This window comes from Gobio gobio (assembly GCF_949357685.1).
Source record: "Gobio gobio genome assembly, chromosome: 15".
Taxonomy (NCBI): Eukaryota; Metazoa; Chordata; class Actinopteri; order Cypriniformes; family Gobionidae; genus Gobio; species Gobio gobio.
Genome location: NC_137108.1, coordinates 23,682,569 through 23,709,588, shown reverse-complemented (window position 1 = coordinate 23,709,588; position 27,020 = coordinate 23,682,569). Strand labels below are relative to the sequence as shown.

General features: G+C 36.7%; 2 protein-coding genes across 2 annotated transcripts; both read right to left on the bottom strand.

The window, feature by feature from the left end:
- Positions 1-1,365: 1,365 nt before the first annotated feature.
- mfap5 (microfibril associated protein 5) lies at positions 1,366-9,388 on the bottom strand. Its single transcript, XM_079836791.1, has 7 exons — positions 9,279-9,388; positions 6,938-7,022; positions 6,790-6,819; positions 5,171-5,203; positions 5,002-5,089; positions 4,806-4,879; positions 1,366-4,128 (listed from the first exon to the last, which is right to left on the bottom strand). Exons 2-7 carry the CDS (start codon positions 6,981-6,983, stop codon positions 4,025-4,027), a joined length of 375 nt encoding a protein of 124 aa, XP_079692917.1. The 5' UTR covers positions 6,984-7,022; positions 9,279-9,388; the 3' UTR covers positions 1,366-4,024.
- Positions 9,389-19,781: 10,393 nt separating this feature from the next.
- Positions 19,782-26,429, bottom strand: sbk3 (SH3 domain binding kinase family, member 3). Its single transcript, XM_079836666.1, has 4 exons — positions 25,935-26,429; positions 22,563-22,707; positions 22,229-22,431; positions 19,782-21,552 (listed from the first exon to the last, which is right to left on the bottom strand). Exons 1-4 carry the CDS (start codon positions 25,938-25,940, stop codon positions 20,788-20,790), a joined length of 1,119 nt encoding a protein of 372 aa, XP_079692792.1. The 5' UTR covers positions 25,941-26,429; the 3' UTR covers positions 19,782-20,787.
- Between the last annotated feature and the right edge of the window lie 591 nt (positions 26,430-27,020).

Below are 27,020 nucleotides of genomic sequence, written 5' to 3'. Positions count from 1 at the left end.
TTCTCAATCTAGACAAAAGAAAAGAGAAAGAAATTCACAATGCAGACTGAAATCATATTTTCTCTCCTCAACCTTCAATAAATATTTTTTTCGTTGAAAACATACAGAATCAGAATCTTGGATCTTCTGGAATCGCTAAATAAATAGTGGTTAATTTATTAAAGTTGTGGTTCAAGTGGTTCACCCTCTCAGTTGTAGTAGCTATACCAAGGTCTGAAAATAAGCAGTGCTGTCATAATTACAGTAGAAATAATGTGTTGGACAAAAAAATTGAGTCAAAAAGAAAACACACTCTGATAACAATAGCCTATGCCTGATGGGAATTCTAGATCTCCCCCTCATCGAGAATATTTTTTTAGCAAGGCAAATTTCTGCTTGTTTAGTTTTTATTTCAGGGTCCTACAGTAAATGTTCCCACACAGATGTCTCCCTGTTTCCCTTGTGTCCAGTAGAGGGATCTGTTTTCCCATCTATGTTGTCGTAGAATATATATACACCGATCAAGCATAACATTATTCCTAATATTTTGTTGGTCCCCCTTTCGCTGCCAAAACAGCCCTGACCCGTCGAGGCATGGACTCCATTAGACCCCTGAAGGATTGCTGTGGTATCTGGCACCAAGATGTTAGCAGCAGATCCTTTAAGTCCTGTAAGTTATGAGGTGAGGCCTCCATGGATCGGACTTGTTTGTTCAGCACATCCCACAGATGCTTAACTGGATTGAGATCCATTCCTGACCATCCAGACCATTCCTGGACCATTTTTTTCTTTGTGGCAGGGCGCATTATCCTGCTGAAAGAGGCCACAGCCACCAGGGAATACTGTTTCCATGAAAGCGTGTACATGGTCTGCAACGATGCTTAGGTTAGGTAGGTACATGTCAAAGTAACATCCACATGGATGGCAGGACCCAAGGTTTCCCTGCAGAATATTGCCTACGCCGGCTTGCCTTCTTCCCATAGTAGGCTACGTCCTGGTGCCGCATGAAGAGATAATCAGTGTTATTCACTTCACCTGTCATAATGTTATGCCTGATCGGTATATATATATACTACAGTATGAATGTGTGTATTATGAATGTTATCTGGACGTACTACATTCGCCACGTTGTCATTGCCATTGTGACCTACCAGCGTCAGTTACACTTCACTGCCATTCATAAATCCTCTCCCGTGGCCTCATGGGATAATAAGTATCCATCGTATGCAAACTTCAGAATCTCACGGAAGAAGTTTGTCATCCGTGTACTTTAGCCTACTCTTTTATAAGTAGGCCTAGCCCACTGTGAATTCGGACACACTTCTTTTGTCACATGCAGATGCAGGCATTGTCATGAATAATGTACAAAACTACTCAAAACACCGTAGGAGTAGAAAGGTTTATACAGCATTTCCGGTGATATTGATTCTCAATCCAGAGAAGAAAATAGGAAGACAATTTCACAAGTATAACAAAGTTATTTCTGTCTTCCATCTGTTTACATATAAGTAAACATATTGTCGACATATTGTTTAAAAATGTGTTATTCATGACCACAATGACCATCTCAGGCACCAGACAGAACATAAATCAAATCATTACATCATTTCTATTATTTATCTCTTATCAAAACAATGAATTACTCAGAGAAGTTTTCAAAGCAAGTTGCTTTCTGCAGTCTTTTAATCATGTCTGTCGCCCTCTACTGTTTGATCTGTTTATAACATTCCGTGATACTACATGCAAATAGAGTACAGGTATGATGTCACTTTGTAGGCCAACCTGGCTGCAGTTAGCATTTCACTGGTTCCCTCGAGAAAAACCCAATGGGATTTTCCCATAGGCTTTTGGATTATGGCAAAAAAAAAAAAAAAAAAAAAAAAAAAAAAAAAGTTTATGATACTAACACGTTTTGTCCATCAAGATAATTATCACAGATGAACACAACTTTTATTACTTTTTAAGCCTAAATGCAGCTGCCAGAAGTGAAAAGCTAAAGAAAATGGACTAAGTTAGCCTACACCACACGGTCCCACAAAATTCAACGTCACCATCACTAGTTTCCGACAACTCTTTCAGTTTTTATCTAAAAAAATAAAAAATCCCAGAACGTTTGAGTTAGAATTATTAATAAGAGCACAATTATGAGCATAACGAGGCTGTAACAGCGGACTGAGTTTACCTTTTCGGCGCAATGACGTTCATTGTCCTCGACAGCCTCTGTCCCATTTAGCCACTTGTTAACAACCGCATTTTTCAAGACAGCTTAAAAAAAACACGAGTGGGCTAATACTGATGTATTTTATGTCGTAGAATAAAACGTGAAAGTGTCTTCACGCAAGCTTTGACTGCATCCGAAATTGCACTTCAAACTTCAAACAGTATGTGACAAAAGAAGTAGGCCTATGTCTGAATTCACAGTACTCATAATGACGCAGTCCCACCGATATTCCCATTCGAGAGTGTGCATACGCATACATACTACGCCTGACTATCCCATGAGGCCACAGGAGGATTTATGAATGGCAATGAAGCGACTTAACTGATGCTGGTAGGTCATATGATAATGACAACATGGCATTTATTGTACGTTCAGATTTCATTTATACTACACACACACACACACACACACACACACACACACACACACACACACACACACACTACTACAGAACGTTCGTTTTAGCGGATTTATTAAAAACAAGTAGGCTACCTATGAGAGTAGGATGCAATTTCGGACACAGTCTTTCACTCAGTCATAATAGAAAAGACTATAATGCAACTTCCGCTGACTTTAAAGATGAATCTCTAGTTTTATAATAACAGGTTATCCTAACATCCCATGCTATACACAACAATTAGGCTACATCCTGACATATAAAACATAAAAGTCCAAAACAAGTCTGATCTTTGAGAGTGAAACATTAATTCTGAAACATATAAATGAGACATATTTTTATTTGCTATTGTGGATGTGCTCTTTTACTTACAGTGGTCGGTGTGGACATATACAGAATACTAGAAGAATATAAAGCACATATAGTGGTTACACAGTGGGCTATACTTTAACTTTCAGCACCAGAGCTGTGCATTGCCATGCCCTTTGTGATCCTATTAAAATACAGTCTTAAAACAAACGCTGAGACATTCAACCAAGCTTATTTCAGTTCCAAGAACAAAATATAAAATGATACAAATTGATGTAAATTGATAATGAACAGTAATGATTGTGACCGCTTTTGTTTCTTTTAGGAACACACCAGGTTTAAAGGGTAGCACTTTAGAATACTGTTCCGTCATTAATGAATAACTACACAATAACAAACAAATGAGTAACGCAATATTAATACTCTAGTAACTACTATTAACTTTCTCTAGTATTGACTTTTGAAGGTTTTTTATAGTAATGACTCAAGTGTTACTTCTTCCTTCTAAAGGAATGACTAATTATTTGGATCAGTACTCTAAGGGGAAAACAAAGTAACCTAACCAACTAGTGTTACCAAATCCATCGGAAGAAATTACAATCCAAAACCTTACAAAAACCTCAAAAGCTTTAAAAAAAAAAATATTAGGGAGTGCTTTTTTTTTTTTTTTTTTTTAAATATTAGGGATATTAATCATGCTTTTCACTTTAGAATACTGATGCAAATAATTAGTAGTTCCTTCTGAAGGATTTGTTACTACTTGAGTCATTACTATTGGGTTACTGTTACATTCACTTAGAATTAATTATACATTATGAATTATTCATGTTAATTTCGAATCTGTGTATAGTAGGTCTTAGTAGTTGTAGTCCTCTGGGAGGTATGAAAAAATAGTAGTTACTGATTAGCTAATAGTGTACCACATTCAACTGAGCGCTATTACTTACTAATTCGTTAATCAGAATTTCTTGTTAGTTAATAGTAGCTACTAGAGTGTTAATAATGCGTTACCCATTTGTTCCTGTGTAGTTTATTATTAAAGACGGAACAGTATTCTAAAGTGTTGTATTTGTTGGAACCAGAACTCTCCTCTTTTTCTTTCTGTCATCCATCTGACTTTAGGCCTTGTTTGCCCAGGTTTTTGGGTAGCCATGGCGACAGCGTCTACTAGTTGTCCTCTTTTGTCGTTTTGGCCACCCAGATTTCTCTCTACAGAGTTCAGCTGAAAGAGAGAGAGAGAGAGAGAGAGAGAGAGAGAGAGAGAGAGAGAGAGAGAGAGAGAGAGAGAGAGAGAGAAGAGACCTTAAGATTGTACATTTTTATTTTGGATCAAATAAATGCAGCATTGGTAAGCGTGAAAGTCTTCTTAAAAAAAATTTTTTTTTTTTTACTGATTCTGAACTTTTGAATGATAGTGAAAGATATTAAGAATTTATTATTATTGTTATTTTTTACCCAACCAGCGTTTTCTTCTTTCAAGCACAAATCACACTAAAATTAGTTATTTAATGAGTTATTTAAAAATAAAAAATTAACAAGATGGAATTTGATCAATTTAAGGTATTCCTTGAAAATTAAATATTAATATTTAAATATTATTATTTTTTAGATTTAACCATTCTTAATATCAGTTTTGCTTTTAATATTGTTGATATTTACATGCATTTACTGAAAAACAACACAAATATTGATTAAGTAAATGTTTCAGAGAGAAGGTAGAAGGTGGAAATGATCAAGTAATCTAAAGATATCAGAACTACCATTATAAGTTGAATTTGGAGGTGGGGGGTGGGGTAATATACTTTATGATAATATATATAACAATATAGTCCATTCAAAAATCATAAATTCCAATTCACATTAGTGGGTTGTTCTGTAGTCTGTTACTGAATGTCTCACCCATCAGGATCTCGTCTTGTTGGCACACGGTCCTCACACAGATCTCCTTGTTGATCACATAGACTCTTGGAAGACTGGAGGAAACATGTCATTTATTTCACATGCACCATGTCAAATACAAACCTCTTTTTGTATGTTCAGCAGAGGGGAATGTCAGCATGAAAGAGAAAGCAGCTTTAAAGTGTATGTTAGCCACCTGTAGAGACAGAGCGAATTGATACATCTCTTTGTCGGTCGATGGACAGAGTACATCCTGGTGCAGGGGTATGTTTCCTCTCTGCAGTCTGTGGGACAGAAACACAACTATTATTGTCTTACTGTTGATACAAATGGTGTACTCGCATATACTGTATATACAAACTCACCTGGTGGTGGCAAAGCATCAATGTCTGTTATTTCTGGCAAGAAAAAGAAAAGTACAGCAAACTATACGAATGCTTTTAACTCAAGGTAGGTTTATTTTTATTAGGGCTGTCAAAAGATTAATTGCGATTAATCTCATCCAAAATAAAAGTTTGTGTTTACATAATATATGTGTGTGTACTTTGTATAATTATTATTTATATATAAAAACACACACAAGCATGTATGTATTTAAGAAAAATGTATTATATTTATATATAAAATATTTATATATAATATAAATTATATAAATTTATATACAGTTTACACATGCAAATATTTATATACATATTTATAATATATACATGAATGTGTTTGTATTTATATATACATAATAATTATACAGAGTACACACAAATATATTATGTAAACACACATTTTTATTTTGGATGTGATTAATCGCGATTATTCTTTTGACAGCCCTAGTTTTTATACTTTAATACTTTAAGTACTTTAAGTCTTGGCTACAAAAGAGCTAAAGAACATTTTTGCCATTATGACCCAGGAAAAAGATACAGTTCATTTAACAGGCAAATGTGTGAGTTGTCACAACAAGGACTTTTGAGTATTATTTACAATATAAATAATTAATAAAATACTTTATTTTTAGACAAGAGAGACATTTTCTACAACAGCAGTTCTCATCCTTTTTTAATTTACTGAAAATAGGAGTGGCATTACAAATTAATGTAATAAAATATTTAAATATTGATATAAATATTATAAATGATATTTTTAATACTAATAATATTTAACTGAACTTATTAAATAAAGTATATAAATAATACAATTCTAGTTTTCTTCTGAATATTCTTTAGAGTTTATTTTTTTATTGTTTATATTTTTTTATAATATATATGACTCTTTTAGTCATTTGTGATTTTTAAATGTATTTATTTTTTAAATAGCAATTTCTACCGGATATAATATATTTTCGAGGTTGGCATATCTCAAAAACAAATATACATTTATTATAAATATTTTCTTGATTTTTTTCTTTAATGATTTTCTATAATTTTTCGCTCTAAAAAACTCTGGGTTAAAAATAACCCAAGTTGGGTTGAAAATGGACTAACCCAGCTATTGGGTTGTTTTAACTCAAAGATTGGGCTGTTTTAACCCAGCAATTGGCTTGATTTATGCAAACATTTAACCCAACCGCTGGGTTAAAACAACCCAATTGCTGGGTTTGTCCATTTTCAACCCAACTTGGGTTGTTTTTAACCCAGCATTTTTTTAGAGTGTTACTCAGACTATTTTATAGACTTTTGGTAAAAAAAAATAACAATACATTTAAATGACTGTAAAACTCAAATTATTCATGAAACAGCAAAAAAATATAATTTAATTGCATTATTTAGAAAATTTCAACAGATAAATCATGTGGCAACTTGCCCCCAACATTTATGAAAATATCTATATAATGCATAGATGAAAAGCAAGTGTTTGTGTAATTGTGCGTTTTGACTTCCTTATAGCGACTGAGATATAATCATTGTGACAACTAGGCCCAGTCTCCAAACACACTCAAGTGTTCACAAAATCATTTTAACAAAATAGTTACAGTGTTATAGTGAATTACCAGTTTGTTGTGCCCGGACAGTAACAAGTACTGTGAGAGGAGGGGGAAAAAAGCAGAAAAAGTTTTGTTGGCTGGGCATTCAAAAGGAATCATTCATTCATATTAATTAAATGAATTGGCTTCTGTTTGGTTGTTTTGATGAACCTACCAAAGAAACAACAGCATAGCAGCACAGAGACTGGATAGCTGCCCATCTTTCAGGGTCTTTACGGGGTCTGATCGCAGCTCAGGGGCTGGAGAAACAGAGAGCAAGAACGGTTATGAGCATGTTTATCATTCAACCATGGAACAGTTTTCAGTCTATTAGAAATTAGAAAGGATGGTATGGAAGCATGTTTCCCCTTCAGAGTAAAAAATAAATAAATAAAGATTATAAGGTTATTGATACATTACCGTTCAAGAGGGTCAGTACGATTTTTTTAAAGGGGTGATGAACTGAGAAATCAACTTTCCCTTGAGCTTTTGATATATAAAAGGTCATGGTAATATAAGAATATCCTGTAAGTTTCAGAGCTGAAAACTTCCTTGTTAGTCAAAGAAAAGCTTTTATTGACACCAGGCCCAGAAAACGAGAGCTCTCATAATATGCGGATCTCTTACGTAACAGGACCTAGACATCGCCTCTACAGATAAATATGCTTCTGTAGCCCCGCCCACCGACTCGTGAGCTAAGGATCGTCCCTGCATAAGCTAAGCTTCCTTCTGAACACACTTATGTGAGTAGGCTAAAACATGTTTTTTTTATATGTGTTAGTTTTGCATAACATTACAGATCGTTTGAAATCTATTGATTACATACCTTAGCATGCTGTCACAGGGTGGAGAAGGTGTTATTGAATTGGTTCACTCGTGATCGGACTTGTAACGTCATGGGCCAGGCGCGAGTGTGTGTCCGCATGACGCGAGTGTGTGTGTGTGTGTGTGTGTGTGTGTGTGTGTGTGTGTGTGTGTCCGCGCGAGTGTGTGTGTGATTTAATCATTGTGTTTGTTTGATATTTTGTGAGTCCTCTGAGCATTTCCCCCAGACGATTCCTTGGACAGACGGTAGCTGAAGCTCATTAAATATGCAAATCTTATCCAATCCTAGGCGTGGACGTTTACTTCCAAGTGTTCAGTGCGGCAAGCATCAAATCCGAGTGTTTTTCAGAGAGGCTCAAAACCAAGGCAGAAAATAGCCTATTACTTATTCATTATGATGTTTTTGAATGTAAAAACCACACAAACGTCATAAGTTGACCTCAGACAACAGTATAAAAAAATAAAAAAGCCATTTCATGACACCTTTAAAGAAGTTTCTTATGCTCACCAAGACTCCATTTATTTGATTGAAAAAAATACAGTAAAAACTGTAATATTGTGAAATATTATTACAATTTAAAAAAAATTCTGTTTTCTATTTTAATATGTTTTAAAATGTAATTCATTCCTGCGATGCAAAGCTGCATTTTCAGCATCATTATCATTACTCCAATTTTCAGTGTCACATGATCCTTCAGAAATCATTCTATGCTGATTTCCTCATCAGTGTTGAAAACAGTTGCGCTATTTACATTTTTTGTGATACGTGTTTAGGATATTTTGATTAAAAGAAAGTCAAAAGAACAGCATTTATTATTTGTATCCTTTTGGATGAGAATCCACTTTAATTTTGTTTTGTGGAACATTTCAACTGTCAGACCGGTTATGTATCCGTGTGTGGGCAGAACAGATTTTCTCCTTAGTAGGCCCTGTTTTTAACACGTCCACCAATTCCAAAATATATCCATTTATAGACATCCTCGAAAGACTTGGACAAAACAAACGAATTCTAAAAGGATTCTGTATATGAGAAGGCAGACCTGCAGATGGTTAAAACCTAGATTTCCATTTGCCTCTGACTCATTCAGATTCTCATTTATTGATGTCACAGAACATAAGTTCTCTGTTCTCAATCACTCATTAAAGATATCAGTTACAGCTGTTCCATCCGTCCAGCTTTGTCTGTTTCCTTCTCTCTCCCCAAGTCTTTTCCTCTAAGCCTGTATTTCTCTGTGTCCAAGACATGAGCTCACACTAAAGAATGTGCATTCCCACCCCTCCCTGTGGACTCAACAAACTAACTCACACATATGCTTGCATACACACACAGATGCAAAAATCACACACACACGCACATAAACACATATGTACCCCTATGCATTCCCTCAGACCATAGTTTAGCCTGAGGGATCCATTACATATTCATAAACTGACAACTCAAATGTAGAGTGCATGAATGCCACCAACACACAGTATACGCACTTACCAACACACTTTTTCATTTAAAGTGTGTATTTCTTATACCGCTGCAAATGTTTTCAAGAGAAAGGCAGATTTGTACATATTCATCTCATTAAGATTCTTCACTACCCACATTCCGAATGCATATTTTCTGTTTTATGTGCGTGTTAATTGTACGATGATGGTAATGATGTAATATTCTCAAAAGAATTCGTTTTTATAATACTTACAAATTTCCAATCCTCTGTTGCTCCTTGTGTTTTTCAGAATCCTTTGGCTTTTACTTTCCCCCTCCCTTTCTCTTCCCTCCCCTCAACATCCCTCCGCCTGTCTCTCTCTCGATTGCTCATTCGCTCTTCCCATTTTTATCCAAATTTTGGAGTTGTAGCCCTTAGAGATAATATGGCATGATTTTGCCACAGGTTTTATATAACATTTTTATAGGGGCTAATAAAATCATCTTGGGCCCTGTTAGGCAGTCCTGCCAAACAGGGCCCTCTAAATCATGTAGATTTAGAGATCATATAAAAGTGATGTTCTTCATGTCATTCTTTTGTGAAAGAGAAATCTGCATACTGATATTCATGTAATTCACTACTGTTCCTACATGGTGAACCCGATTTCACCAGGTACTGGAACAACATTCTAATCAACCAATCAGATTTGAGGAACAAGTTTACAGTTTATGTCAAGTTTAGGCTTACAACCAGTGTTAGCTTCTACATCACTGTTATTCACCTATCATTTCCCTCTGATTTCTAGGGATAAGTTATGGGTATAGGGTTAGGTTTAGGGGTAGGGATAGTATTAGGACTACATTTTCCAACACAAATGTTGTTCCAGGTCAGATTAACAAAAATACATTGCTTCAGGAACATGTCTTCCATCTACCAGCAGGGGTCACCACAGAGCTGTGATTGGCTGTTCTGAACACGTCTGACAGCCAACGATCACCATGCATTTTCATTGTATGAATAAGAGCAGATTTGACATTTTCATAATAACTCATTTCCATAAGGAATAAAAAATAGCCCTATACGTAAAAATTATTATATTTTTAATTAGGCCTATTATAACAGTCAACATGTAGGCATAAGTATTATTATTAATAATAATAATTAATATTAAAGGGTTAGTTCACCCAAAAATGAAAATAATGTAATTTATTACTCACCCTCATGCCGTTCCACACTGGTAAAGACAAATGAAGATATTTTGTTGAAATCTGAAGGCTCAGTGAGGACTCCATAGGGAGCAAAGAAATTTACACCCTCAAGATCCCTTAATGTACTAAAACATATTTAAATCAGTCCATGTGAGTGCAGTGATTCAATATTAATATTATAAAGTGACGAGAATATTTTTGGTGCGTCAAAAAAAACTAAATAACGACTTATATAGTGATAACCGATTTCAAAACACTGCTGCATGAAGATGAACGGAGGTCTTTTACTCTTTACCAGTGTGGAACGGCATGAGGGTGAGTAATAAATGACATTATTTTAATTTTTGGGTGGACTAACCCTTTAATAATTTAATTTAATTTAATTATTATCAAAAACAAGGGCGTAGTTTTGGCTTGAACATTGATGTGTTAACTTTTAGCAGGGTCTTGGGACATGCTCCCTCATGAGATTTATTTGTTTGCTTGTTTGTTTATTTATTTTTTTCAAAATGGTCTTTTGTGGTATCATCCACATGCAAAGTTGGTTGATAACATAACTGCAATAAAGTAATAGCGTTGGTAACAATTACGCGTTGGTAACAATTACGTACCTTGCTTAGGCCAATGTTAACTTTTTTCTTTTTTTCGCTCCACCAGAGACCCTTGACCTTGCGGCTCCACCAGGTTCCCCTGTCCCACTGGCTCCCAGTGCTTTCCTGATCACATCACGGCACTCCACACACTTAAAGGAACAAACAGCTAAATCTATGATTTCTTATCGTCATGTTTGTGGTCTCTGACATTTTGAAAATCTCATGCTGCGTTCACACCAAATGCGAATAGAGCGTCAGGAGCAAGTGATTGCAATGTAAAGTCAATGGAAAGGCGCGTTGACTCGTGTCTGGAGGTCCTGCGGCGAATTGAGCGTCTTGCGCGAGTGGTGCTTTTTGTGCATTCATGCATTTGAAGCGAATTCAGGTCTGACGGCCGAGTTGAATTTTTTTTAACTTTGCCGTCAATTCGTGCCATGTTAACCAATCAGGAGCCTGCTTGCTGCTGTCACGTGGTAAAGTGACATGATGAGAAACCCTGCATAATTTAAAAATACTATTGTGTCACAAAATGAGGTTTTAAGACTTTTTCAGGTGAGAATGTAGTTGTTTAAAGCTCAAATCTGTGGTTTATTTATAAAGATAGGGTCTATTTAAAACAAAAAATCTTGCGTTTTTGGAGTTTTGAGATCCAGGCGATCACCGGGCACTCAGCGGTCATTAACCCCGGCGAGAGCAGCCTTTCCTCGGCTAGTCCTTCTGATGTTTGCCGCTGGCTCTGATGTCCTGTAGTGGTTCGTCTTGTGTGGATCTAACGGGCGATCTTTGGTGTCATGAATCTAATTTGTTGTCAGCCTAATCGTTTTGACTGAGGGCAAAGAGAAGTTTCATAACTTTATTTTTTTAAGGATATTTAAATATACATGCAGTGAAGATAATGTAGGAGTTGGCTCGACCACATTTGTGTGGCTATTAGCCTAATGCTTAATATATATTTTTAATGAAAATGAAAAGAGGCAGAGTGGTGTTTTATGAAATATTTCTCCTGGAGCGCCTGGAACGCATGTCTATTTCGATTCAAAGGATCAATTTATACGCACGTACAATTTGCTGTGGATTCGAAATGTTCAAGAGTCCAACTAGACACGGAAGACGCGATTTTGACGCTCTGTTCACATTTGGTGTGAACGCAGCATCACAAGATTTTAAAAAGCTTTCAGTGTGGCCCCAGCTTAAACCCTCTCCCGGTTCCCTGTCTTCCACCTAAAGCCGAGTGCAAACTGTGTGATTTTGGCCACAATTTGGCCGTCTGAGACAAATTTATCGAATCCTAAAAGATCCCTCTGATCCTAGGCTAAAATCTGAAGTCTTTGATCACTAGTTTGACAGCCGATTAATGACCGCTCCGATCAAAATTTTACCTCAGACAAAATTCTGGCAGTGTCAGAAGATTTGGCAACCAATCCTGCAGTGCGACTTCCCCTACGACGACCGTTAAATTATCTTAGTTTTTCAAGACAAAGTATGACCAAAATGAGCGCTTGAGATTTCTTTGTAGCCACTATTTCAATCCTGTGTGTAATGCAGCTCACTGCCTCCGAACGAGACATTGATTGATGATATAAAACTGGGTGAGTTTTCTTGCATGTGTGCGCCTTGACTATCATAAGTCTGACATTAATGACAACTTAGAACTTACAGTGTGACATGGCTTACAGCAGGGATCATGTTCGTACAGTCTGACAAGGAACAATTGTGAAGGACTATTATAAATCGCACAGTGTGCACCCGGCTTAAGCCACCTCCATCCATCTGCTGGTGAGAGGTCGCGCCTTCCGGGAGGGGTGTACTGTCACACTCATGCACCGTTTGGACTTTGTTTTCAGTTTGCACCATTTCCCTTAGTTTGTTGTCATGGTTGCTAATTGATTTGTCATTTCAGCTGTGTGCACCTCATTATCACCAGTACTTAAGTTATCTCTGTTTCTGTTCAGTTTGTCCTGCCTCATCAATGCTTTGTGGATGTTTAATCTTGTTCCTATTACCGGAGAGTTCTATGAAAGACTTTTGAGCCTTCATCGTCGTCTTCATGTTTGCTACAAACCAACGCCGTGTCAGATATATTCTCTGAAAACAATCTTAATCTTTTTAATATTATTTATTAATGATATATTTTGCTTCTAATGTAAATTGACTATGATTTGGTTATTTGTTGACAAATTAATCATTTATGAAATTTAGGAAGGATGCCCAATTAACCACCAGCTAGCAGAAACTCTGAATGAGTAATGTAAATTACATTACAATGGAATCAGTTGCCACCCGACATTAAGAGTGCTCCTTCTGTTTCGGTTTTTAAATCTAGACTTAAGACACATCTCTATGTTTTAGCATTTCCTGCTTATTAAATTATGGATTAGTAACTGTTTTCTTGTTTTTTTCTTATTCTAATTTTGACTGTTATTTTTATTATTATTTTTATTTTATCTTTATTGTATTTTATGATTGTGTTGTACAGCACTTTGGTCAGTGTAAGCTGAATTTAAATGTGCTTTATACATACATTTACTTACATAATTTGTGTTCAAAGTGGCAGCGTGTTTGCAGAAATTGATAATATTATACCTACAAAAATCATATAACTTAATTATTCAAGGTAAAAATATAAAGACCCATATTTTTTTGTAATGGGGCATGTGACAGTTCTGCACACTAGTATGCATAGCACACTATTGATTGTGAATTTCCTACGTAATCCACACAGTGTAACACTCATTTTGTACGGTAATCTTCCAGTTTCAGATTCAGCCAGATTCATGTAGGGTTATTCTTTATAGACAACATATTAGACCATATTAGATATTCTGATTTAGGGCTGGCATGTAAATGAAAGGAAAGTTACCACTGCTGAAAATAAACCCTGCAAATACTGACCCTGACCCACACCCTCATTTAGGGATCAAAATCAGTTTTGAATGGGGGAAACCCACAGTGTCACTGGGATAGTCTGGTATTGACCTTTAGCTTAACTGGTGCCTCCTTTAGGTCCAGCCAGACAGTCAGCATGCAGTTGACGACTTGGCTACCCGATTTCCCAATATCCATACTGTGCTGTGGGGACAGTAGTCTAACTAGGTCGACAAACTGAGCACCAGGGGAGCTGATGACATTTTGACAGATGGAGGCATAGCAGGAAAAAGCCAAAGCTGAGCTAGTCCAAACCAGTGTACACAGCAACTTGACAACCCGATTGTGGAATTCCATGTGCTTCATTATGCCATGTGGGGAGGGGGGCGAGGGAAACACGGTGGGTCCTTGAGTCAACCAAAAATAAGGTAAGCATGCCAGATCATAAACACTGTATAATGTCTCGACCTGTTTATTGGATGAATGTAGTGACATACTACTACTACTACTACTACTACTAGGCTACTACATATACACAGGTGCTGGTCATATAATTAGAATATCATCAAAAAGTTGATTTATTTCACTAATTCCATTCAAAAAGTGAAACTTGTATATTATATATTAATTCATTACACACATACTGATATATTTTTCTGTGTTTATTTCTTTTAATTTTGATGATAATAACTGACAAATAAGGAAAATCCCAAATTCAGTAGCTCAGAAAATTAGAATATTGTGAAAAGGTTCAATATTGAAGACACCTGGTGCCACACTCTAATCAGCTAATTAACTCAAAACACCTGCAAAGGCTTTTAAATGGTCTCTCTCAGTCTAGTTCTGTAGGCTACACAATCATGGGGAAGACTGCTGACTTGACAGTTGTCCAAAAGATGACCATTGACATCTTGCACAAGGAGGGCAAGACACAAAAGGTCATTGCAAAAGAGGCTGGCTGTCCACAGAGCTCTGTGTCCAAGCACATTAATAGAGAGGTGAAGGGAAGGAAAAGATGTGGTAGAAAAAAAGTGTACAAGCAATAGGGATAACCGCACACTGGAGTGGATTGTGAAACAAAACCCATTCAAAAATGTGGGGTAGATTCACAAAGAGTGGACTGCAAATGGAATCAGTGCTTCAAGAGCCACTACGCACAGACGTATGCAAGACATGGATTTCAGCTGTCGCATTCCTTGTGTCAAGCCACTCTTGAACAACAGACAGCGTCAGAAGCGTCTCACCTGGGCTAAAGACAAAAAGGACTGGACTGCTGCTGAGTGGTCCAAAGTTATGTTCTCTGATGAAAGTAAATTTTGCATTTCCTTTGGAAATCAGGGTCCCACAGTCTGGAGGAAGAGAGGAGAGGCACACAATCCACGTTGCTTGAGGTCCAGTGTAAAGTTTCCACAGTCAGTGATGGTTTGGGGTGCCATGTCATCTGCTGGTTGGTCCACAGCACTTCATGCTTCCTGCTGCTGACCAACTTTATGGAGATGCAGATTTCATTTTCCAACAGGACTTGGCACCTGCACACAGTGCCAAAGCAACCAGTACCTGGTTTAAGGACCATGGTATCCCTGTTCTTAATTGGCCAGCAAACTCGCCTGACCTTAGCCCCATAGAAAATCTATGGGGTATTGTGAAGAGGAAGATGCGATATGCCAGACCCAACAATGCAGAAGAGCTGAAGGCCACTATCAGAGCTACCTGGGCTCTCATAACACTGAGCAGTGCCACAGACTGATCGACTCCATGCCACGCCGTATTGCTGCAGTAATTCAGGCAAAAGGAGCCCCAACTAAGTATTGAGTGCTGTACATGCTCATACTTTTCATGTTCATACTTTTCAGTTGGCCAAGATTTCTAAAAATCCTTTCTTTGTATTGGTCTTAAGTAATATTCTAATTTTCTGAGATACTGAATTTGGGATTTTCCTTAGTTGTCAGTTATAATCATCAAAATTAAAAGAAATAAACATTTGAACTATATCAGTATGTGCGTAACGAATGAATATAATATACAAGTTTCACGTTTTGAATGGAATTAGTGAAATAAATCAACTTTTTGATGATATTCTAATTATATGACCAGCACCTGTACTTGGACTGCCAGTTAGCATGCTTTAACACAAAATCGTCCCTTTTTGTCAAAATCGTCCCCAAAATTGTCCCCCCACCACTGGCCTGGAAGTCACTTGCTGAATTAAAGATGCATGAAAAGATGTCACATGACAACCATGTAGTACACAACTGTTTGAAATGTTTATTGTAAAAATGCTTATTGTTGTTGAAATAAATTTTTTTAAATAATAGGCAGTATTCCTTTTTTTTTTCGCAACAAATGTATATGTGTTGCTTTTGGCTTTTTTAAAACGCTGTATGTTTTCAAATAAAATATAAAAAATTAGAGTATTAAAATTCAATGTGGATGTAAAACATGTCTATTTAAAGTTTCAGGGCATTTTTATAAAGTTATTTCCAGTCCAACGTATGCCGTAGGCAGCGACAAGTCTTTTTGGCTATGTCAGTTCAAATCCAATTTTTGTGCATATCCGATTGAACTGTGAACGGCCAAAAATCACATGAAATATCACTTTTACGAATCAGTTTCAAGCTACATTCATACAGTATGTGGTTTGAAATTTATTCAAATCACGTTTCTGGAAATCTGTTTTAGTCTGACCGCTCTGATCGAATTTTGCATGGTTTATTTGACTTTCTCACGGCGCCACATAAAATGTAAACATGTCAGATGTTGTTATAGGAAACATGCTGAAAGTCGCTGCTGCAGAAACAAGATTGTGTTGTTGCAAAGTGCCGGATGAGCAGAAAATTACGGTTATAACGGAGACATGTTTTGAAACCGGCGGAGACGACAATACAGACAACATCTGTATTGCAAACCCCTCCATGCTGGGGTTGTTGTTGTATTTGTCATTGTCATAAAAAACAATGCGGATATTCCGGTAAACAAAAGGACGCACAAATCAGATCTGAATAGCTGTGAGGCACTATTTGAATGTCAATAATTTTAGATCAGATTCCAATCGGATACACAAATAATCGGATTTGGACCGACACTATGTGCTATAGTGTTATAATGTTATAATGTTCCCATCCAAAGTTGCAAATTTAACTTGTGCGCAAAATTAGAATATTGCATAAAACATTTGCGAATAAGGCACCGTTTCCATCCAGTGAGTTGAAGAAAACAAAATAGTCACTTCCAGAAAAAATAGGTAAAACCTCTGTATATAATAATTTTCATACAAATTTCTGTGCATAAGTTTTTGATGCACATTTTTAGAATTGATGCACATCTTGTCGTTTACATTCAGCAGTTTTTGATGTGATTTCCCAAAATGCATAAGTGGATGGAAACATAGCTAGTGTGCACGTAGACTTTGTGCAGTTTGAGTAAGTCATTGAATCATTTACTCAACCGATTCAAAATGACTGATTCATTCAGGGAGCAAATACGGTGTTGGTCATAGGTGCTCAACTGTTCACTCTGCTTTGGCTTGGCTTTGTTTGGATCTGTTTTCTTTTGATGAGCAAAAATGAACAAAGCAAAATTGTGTCAAGTTTTAAGTTTTATATTAACTGTTGAAGCCTATAAAACAGGGGTGTCAAATCCTGCTCCTGGAGAGTTCAGCTCCAACCCCAATTAAACACACTTGTACCAGCTAATCATAATCAAGATCTTATTAGGCATATAGAAACTTCCAGACAAGTGTGTTGAGGCAAGTTGGAGCTAAACACCAATGCTATAAAAGAAAATCTTGCAATCTCTTGCTTGTATGCTTGAATGTAAAATGCCCCAGCTCTAATTCTGTTCCCTGGACGTTTCATGACTGTGAACCTGCTGATATTGCTAAAAGGAATCGGTCTTCGCTGCTGTAATTGCAAGCGATCAGTTTCATATGTTGACTGCTATTGATCAAGATTAGCCAGTCTGTATATTGATATGTTTAAGCGATGTAATCATTATCCCTGTATTCTGCTGAGGTTTGTAGCGAGTTCTGCTGAACGCATTGGTGTCCTTGGCTCTGTTCTTGTACTCCAGCTCTTCTCCTGTCATTCTCATGATCCATTGCGCTCTATCTGTGTCTCCCACCACTCATCAGTTGTTGTGTCCTTCCATCCAGCTGTCCCCTGCAGAGTCTAACCCTGTCCGCTGGTATTTACTGGCCATCAAATCTCTGTTTATGACATTGTGCACATTTGTCTTATGTCTGAGATTCAGTTTTACTAGCTGCAAAGTGAATGAAACTGATAATAAAAATATGAACAATAATGAATTGTGTGTGCCGATGAGGATATCAAACTGAGGCATATGTGTTAATTGAAATGTTTTAGGTATAGAGCTCAGGTGCAGGTATATATATATATATATATATATATATATATATATATATATATATATATAATAAAAACTAAAATCATGGATCGTGCACCATTCAGAATTAACACTCATATTGGTTGCGGCCGACTAAATGCTGCACATGTGGAAAAATACTGACTTTGTCCTATTGCCAACAGTTTCTATTGCTTGTGTCATCAGAAATCACCAACTTTTGAAAAAAAGGGAATAGGTCTGGTGACTTTGTCAGTAAAAACGGCCCCTTAGATGCCTTAAAAGAGGAAATCAACAACAAAAAAGTGTGTTTTCCCACACATAATACCACTACATATCGCAAAGCCCTGTATGTTTTATTGGTTATGTCACCATTTAAGGTTCTCTGCAGCTCAGAACATCGACAAATGAAACGCTGTTGATGTTGTGCATCTCTGAATTGTGTTGCTTAATTTCCTGGAAGCTGATGACGTGAAGTGACACTAGTTTGGCTATCAATGAAACACAGAACACCATATGCTTTCGACCTCATTGTCTACCATAAGAGTACCTCAATGCCATTGACTGGGGGAGAGGTGACTTTCATTTGACTGCGTTAATTCATCATTGAGACATTTACTTTGGCCTGTATGTGGAATCAATGGCCTGTACCGAACTGGAGAAGGACAGATCGCACTGTTTCATCAGAGTGGTGTGAGGGAAAGTCAAGATGGCAAAGAACATGAACAGGGAGAGAGATACAGGGTGAAAAAAGGGGTCATGGAAAGGTGCTGATGTGTTCGACAGTCTAAATAGATGGACCTGAGGCTATTTATAAAACCATCTGCAGAAATGGCTTACATAGGCCTCATAGTGAAAGCCAGAGCTGATAGAGCAGACTTTTAGGATTCATTGAGGAGGTCAAAGGAAGAATGAATAGGAATAATGAAAACACTAAATATGTATGAACATAAACAAGTGATAGTTGATTAAATGCATGAAATGTAGTTTGCAGACAGTGCGTGGTAATAAATTACTGATTTTATGCAGTCTGGATTGCGTAATCAGATTCCAGAAATGAAATACTTGTCATTAGAGTATATTTTATTATATATATATATATTTACTAATTATTAGCTTTTCATCAACTTACAAATCTCCTGCAGTTCCTTCACATACCCCAGTTTGGGAAACCCTGACGTAATGTAAGGTTTAATGCAATTACTTTTGTATCTTTCTCTTTGTATTTTTACAGGTCAATATGGATGTTCAATTCAAATCAATGTGATAAATGAGTAACTCAAATATAATTTAAAAGTAATCAAAAACTAGACCGATTATATTACTTACGTTACCAACTCAGTTTTTATTTGTATTCAATAACGGACTACAATTTGTAGGTAATTTACCCAGCACTGGTTGCAGATGGGACAAGGTGGTTTTGATGGTGCCACAGTGTGGGCAGCTGGAAAGAGTCGCCAGCACATATCTGAACTGATCCACTGAATCCCAGAACAACACTAACCTGACACCCGCTCCATTGTACTTGTGTTTGTTTAACATTTCACACTGCTCTTGTCCTATTTAGAGTGGAGTGGCGCAGTATTTCAATCAGCCTGCCAGTATATCTGCTGTCTTCGTACCATCTGAAGTGTTATAATTCATGAGGTCAGTAGGGTTCTGACAAATGTTGATATACGCACATGGGGATGTCGACTTATAAGTGCAACTCGAGAAGTGCATATTGTATAACAGACTTGAAGAGAGTAAATGAGTCTCCAAAAACAAACAAGTTTATTCAAACATGTACAGACAAGTGTGTATGGCAATCAAAATACCTGGTTTGAGGTAGAGAGACTGTGTTTATGTATTCCACCCACATATAATGAGCATTATTCTGATGAGCAACTCCTCATCTACAGTACCTATTTACCTCTCTACACGTTGAGAGTTTACTTATACGTTGCACCTGAGAAGAACTCTGTCAGGCATTACAGTACTGCTGGTTTCAGTATTATTATCAGCTCAATATGAGAAACATTAATTATAGTGGCTAAGAGACTAAGTCATACTTGTATGAAAAATTGTCTACTCAACCGTTGGCATGACAGTTACAATAAATTGTTGCTTATGCAACTTGTCCCAAAAGGGTAAATCCTATTGTAGGTCAGTATTATTACTATGATATCAAACAAATTATTCTATTCATCAAAGAATCCTGATAAAATGGATCATGGTTTCCTCAAAAATATTAAGCAGCACAACTGTTTTCAACATTGGTAATAAGAAATATTTCTTTAGCACCAAACCAGTATATTAGAATGATTTCTGAAGGATCATGTGACACTGAAGACTGGATTAATGTTGCTGAAAATTTAGCTTTGACATCACAGGAATAAAAATGACAATATTTATATACAGTGTATTGTATATATATACTGTCATTTTACCTACAATAAAAAAAAAAATGTACAGTCTTTCTTTTAAAAAAATTGAAGTTGGCTGGATAATTTGTTCTCTAATGCAATGACGTTAATACTTTAATGATTAATATTACTATTAATTGAAGATTAATTATTCTAATTAATACTAAGTGTCCAAACACTGTACATAGTGTACTTCAAAATCCAGTTTTGTTTTTTATTCTCTAGTTTTATAATTAAACTAGTCTATATATATATATAAAAAAAACTAATATGCCAAAATATAAACACTATATAAAAACTCTTGAATATAAAGTACATCTGTTTATAATATTGCTGTTGTTGTACATGAACGTTATCTCTCCTTCCTTCCCAATATCTCTTTTCCCCTTTCCACCACTCCTCTCTCCTGGAACTTCTTGGCCTCCATGTGCGCCTCCTGCTCTCTCCTCATCTCCTCTTTCTCTGTCTTCAGTAACCAAGGTCCTCCAAGGTAGGACAGGATCTCTTCAGGCCCGGGGCGAAGCCAGGGCAGCGGGTTCAGCAGCTTTCTCAGAAGAGTGAGGACGAATGAGCTTAAAGAGTCAAACTGAGGGGCAACTTCTAATTCAGCCTCATTCTCCTCTCTCACAGTGTTTTGCTTTTCGCAATGATCTCCCTCCCTCACTTCGTTCTGTCCTCTGTCCCTCTCCTCTCTCTGTTTGGTTTTGTTGAACCAGTCTCTGTACTTGCAGTAGGAAGGGTCATCAGAAGTGGTCTCCTCCCAGGGGAAGCAGCTCGTCAGCATGCAGTATATGAGGATGCCTAAAGCCCAAGTGTCCAAACTGGGATCCACAGACATCCAGATGTCCTCTGCTTCCTCGTCTGCCTCATTGACTCTCTTGGCAGACTCCATCTCGGGCACACAGAAAGGGGAGTTGTACCACACAGCATGGACCTTTGTCCCCTGTGCCCGCGCCAGGCCAAAGTCGCCCAGTTTGACCCAGCGACAAAAACGGTCACACAAGAAGATGTTCTCTGGCTTAATGTCACGGTGCACAAAGCCAAGAGAATGCAGGTGAGACACAGCACCACTCAACTGAGACATCACACTCTGAGCACACTCCTCACTCACCACCTCCTACAGAAAAAGAGAGAGAAGTTGTTTAATATTGTTATTGCTCTTTTTATGATGTTCAATTATTATTATTATCATTATTATTTATGTTTTATTTGAGTATTATTATTTATTATTATCTATCTATTCATCCATCCATCCATTATGCTACGTTGTTGTCCTTTTTCAATATTATTGCTATTTATTTATTTCTTTTCAGTGCATTTGTTGTGAGTATTGATGCTTTGGCAATAATGTTTGTACTGTTTGTACAGTACGGCTTGTAACAGTCATTCCTGTGAGTTATGAGATGACATAAAGTCTGTTTTCTAATCTGCTCCTCGGTGGTACACTAAGTACTCTCATTAAATTCATGTATCAAGGCTGATGATAGGAGCGGTTGGTTTGGCAGGAGAGTGAGAACACAGGAGCATATTAGGGAACATGTGCCTGCCAGAATAATCAAAGACATGTTGTTCCCTGGAAAGATGTCATTACAAAAAAAGTGCTCTACTCATCACGATGCATCATCATAATTGTGACAGCCCCGGATCAGGACTGTCGTCAGAGGACCAGGATCATTGTCCCAGGCCCTGTAATGCGAAGGAGCCACTCTTAAGCTGGTCATCTAAATCTCTTCTGAACAACCTGAGGGTGTGTAAAGTGTGACAGAATTTTGAATTCTGCTGCATTTACTGACCTCTGACACAATGACATCATACAGGTCGCCATAGAGACCAGCCTCCTGGGCGAAGACATAGTGAGAAGGCGTGGAGTAGAAGATGCCTATAGCCCGTGTCAAAGACGGGTGTGTGCAATAGGAGACAGACAGATTGTATTCACGCAGGAAAGCTTGGAGAGTGGTAGAGCGACGGGGGAAGAACTTCAGAGCCATTGGGGTTCCTGAAAGTTCAAAGATCGCTAAAGTGAGAAGTGCTTCGCCTTCACCAAATATACATCCTTTCTTTGTGTTACAAGGCTACTTGAGAGCTCAGCCTGAACAAAACAAAACAGGTGACCACTAAACAACTGACCTCTCTTCTGATGCACCGCTAGCATCACCTTGCCATACGACCCCTCTCCCAGCTTTTTGATCAGCTTGAAGTGCTCTGATGTCACCAGTGATGTCATGGACTGAGCCGTGAGGTAGCACAGCTCATCCAGCTCTCTAGGTGAAGTCTGACAAGAAAACAACAGCTAAATTAACATTAAAGTCACTATGAAATCAAAATGGACAAATCTTTTTTTAATGAAATATTGTAGTATTTATATAAATACTGCAATATATGTGTATGCTGGGTGAAGCCTCTACTTTTGTTTTATGTGAACTTTGTAAAAAATATAAAGTTATGGAAAAACTTTTGTTATTTCTTATTCCGATATAAAAATTCTGGCTGATACAGATAAGCTGATGGTTGTTTTCATGTTATGGCTGATAATCAATAAAAGCCTGAGTATTAAGATCTGATGCTGTTTTGTCTAAATAGTTTATAAATAAAATTAAAATCATTCATTTTCAATGTTAAAATTGTATTTAAGCATCACAACTTTATAATATATACATTATGAAAATGGATATTAATTTGAAATTTTTCAGTGTTTAATACTAATTATTTTCATATTTTTTATTTGCAAGAATTCATGTAATTATTTTACATTTTTTATACTTACAATCTCTCCCTAACCAACCCAGAGCAGACTGCCTTATATAAAATGTTATTAATGTTTTTAAAGAACTTTAAATGATTGTTAGATGACAGCAAAATAATATAAACGGAAAAACAGTGTAAATGAACAAGCACAACTAAATATCCATTATCCACCAGTACTAATCTCTGTATAATACAGATATAGTACTGATATATATATACTGAGTGAGATACTGAGTGAATGCTCTCCGCATATAGTATATGTTCATAAAATACTTTCACTTCAGACCCACTAAATCCCAGCCTCAGCCCATTCAGAAGTACCGGTACTTAGGTAGAAACCTATACATAGAAGCCTGACAAAAATGCTTATTTTAAAGAAAAACGTCAGGCGGACATAGGGGCTTTTGCATCTGAAGTCTTCATATATATATGTATATATATATATATCAAAATGATAAGCTGACTACACATTATCCCCCTTGTTTTGGCTATATATTTACCACATTGTGGGCATGAAATTAAAGAAAAGAGACTACAATTGAAATCGGTTGAGACAATGATCAATTACACAAAGGTGTCTCAGAATTGCGCAACTGAGATTCATGTATTCCAGAGAGAGTAATAATGATAGTTGCATGACAGTTGAACTTCCAATCTGTCAGTACTTTCACCAGCCTTCACTTTTATGTTAGACAGAGGATGGTCAAACAATACCATAAGCCCATTAACACCTCGTGGCCCTGAAATAGCTAGGGGGCATGTTACCAATGCGTTATTACATAACACAAAGCAAGCAGATCATATTTACATTATACTCTTATAAGGGACCTTTGTTGTTTAAAGTTCCGAGAAGTGTGCGTCACACAAGTCCTGTGTGCGTCGGTATTAATTTTTTTGCTTTGTCAGTATATGCAACCTGCACTAACACTACGCAGCTGAGGAGCAGGAACACGTGTGGCCAGCACAATCAAAGAACATGTAATTGTGTGGTATTCTGTTACGACTTTATAAGTCTGTGATGTGGGCCTAGTGAAGTGGTTGTATGAGTGTGTTGCTAGGCATTGGGAACAGAACCACACAGAGCAGCCTTTATCTTGCTGATAGACGTCTCTGGCAGTGGCCTTTAATAAGGTGCCAGGAGTGGACGTGCATGCTCCAGCTTGTTACATTTTCCATGCAACCTTCATGTCTGTAATGTACAGTAAGACTAACAACGCTGATTTTAAAATCAAATTTCAGTAGCCTTTTAGTTCAGGGTCCAATTATCACCATTAACTTGCTTATTAGCATGCATATTATGATATTGGGTGTTAATTAGTACTTAAACACATATTACAGTTTTTCTAAATCGCTTTGGTACATTTTTCGAAACAGTTTTAACATTCTCTAAACTGTAAGATCAATTGTCACAACTGTCTGCTGGATCATCAGAACTCTATTGCATGTCTGCAAATGTAGTTACTCACTCAAAACATTTAATTCATGCTTCAAAACCTAGTTATTGTGTCAGTAAATTGGCCAATGCCACGTAAATAAAAAGTATTTGAGTCACACTGGTCAAAATCTTTAGATGTTTTTTCACCATGGAAATATTTGATGTATAAAAATGTCATGTTTTTTTTTGTTTTGTTTTTTTGTTGACACTAACTGCCTTCTATTCTATACAATAATGTCATGTTTTGTCTAGCTGAATGCTCTTGTGGATCACACTGTAAAATGTAGTACACTAAAAGAAAATGAATATTTGTTTTTGTACAGTACATTTATTTTTTGAAGAAATGTGTTACATGTAAGCATTTTTACACACTCTATTATGTCTTTCTCTTACACACATATCTTCTTACATATCTTCCTTTTGCTCTTCCATGACAAGAATTTACATGATAATCTACAAAAATAAATGTACTGTAAATTTAAATGAGTATAAGTACAAATATATACAAATAAGTACTGATGTAGCTGCTGTTCAGGGTTGTGATGTTCCCCCATGTTCAAAAATGATGGTGATTGTGCTGTCAGCAAACTCCATACACACGCACGCACACACACACACACACGAGTTTGACATTTTTTACTGAGCATCAACTTATCCGTTTTGATAAACAAGCCATGTGCATTTAGCCATTGTGCAAATTGTAGACAAACTCTTGTTTGCACGTGTGCCAAAACAAATGCAATTTTCTTAAATCAATAAGAAATTCTAATCTGATGTGAACAAGAAACCAATTGTTCAGAGATCTGAACTTATTGTTTTGAGAAGTCTCATTCGAGAATTGAGCCAAAGGGATTGAGAAAAACTGTAATGCCTTATTCTGCACGACCACATTCTACATCCCTTAATCCTATCCAATGCCTACTTATCAGCTACCTTATTAACTATTAATAAGCAGTAATTAGGAATTTATTGAGGCAAAAGTAGTTAATAGTTAGAAAAGTGGGCCCAAATTTCTTGCAATTTAGAATGTTCTTTGTGCTTTGCCTATAAATATACACAGGAGTAAATCATGACTAAATATCATTCCAGGTTTTATCCTGCTAAATCCATTAGAGCTGTGCTATACACCTGGGGATAATATAAACCGCTCCAGACGTGCTCCCCAGCACATACTGCACATATTTTGCAATGCATATATATATTTGTGTGTGTCTGTTCTATTATTATATATTGTTATGTTATTTGGTTATGCATTCATTTCTAAAATGTTCTTGATAATGTGTATTAATACGAAATGGAAAATGTTGCATTTGACTCACAGTCATTGTCCAACGATGTGTCTTTCAGGAAGTCTTGGAAACAGTCAGTTTCTCTCTCACTGTCTCTTTCCCATCTGTACAGGACTGAGCTCTGAGTCAAAGTGTACGTTGCTCGTTATCAACAGACAACTGAGATCGACAGTAGTTAATCAGATGTCACGGTGCAAGCGTGAGTGTCAGTTGCTACTGAGTATTTTTATATCTGTGCTCTCTCTCTCTTGATCCGTAATGAGTCTGACGACCCTCACTCGAGCTTACCACCTTCCTCTGCTCCCTCTCCCTTGCTCTCCCTTTTCCCCTACAAAATTCCTCTGCATGTTTCCATCCCAGATAGCCATGTACTACAGCAGTGAGGTATGCTGCCCCTTCCCAGCGTCTCACTCTTTCTCTTGCTCTCTCTCTTTACTCTTGTACGTCAGTAGTGTCCCAATGTGTTCCACCTGTCAGTCAATCTGTCTGCAACACTCTATTCAGTTGCTGCTGTTCCCTGAAGTCTCTCTTGATCTCCCTTCTTCCTACTAGCACTATCACTTTCCTATTTAGTAAATTCCTCTTACTGTGCAGCTCCAGTCTGCAGGATTAAGTGAGATTGAAAAAGATACCAAGAGGTTTACAGTTTTGAGATCGAATTACTCTTGACTAAGAAATTAACATTGTGAAATGCATAATATTTAAGAAGTATTCACTACCACACAGTCAATAGTGGCAAAAATCCATTTACTTGATTTTGACAGAATGCTGTGAGATTAGTGACAGTCAAACACACTTGTATTAAAAACTAAAAAATATTTTTTTTATTTAGGATAAAACAAATTTTAATAAATCAAGGCACAAAAAACATGTAACCTGCAATTTTTAAATATGGATTAGTTATATTTGATTAGAATCACAGTACTTAAAGACGTAACAAGAAGCTTGGAAAAACAAGAAGCCACTGATTTTTTTTTGTGATCAAAATTTTTATTTAAATTTATTCACATACCAGGAACATATCAAAGCTCCCATGAGCCATGAGAAATGTCCACAGTGAAAAAATAGTATAAAATAATATGAATATGAATAAATAAACTAAACTAAACTAAATGA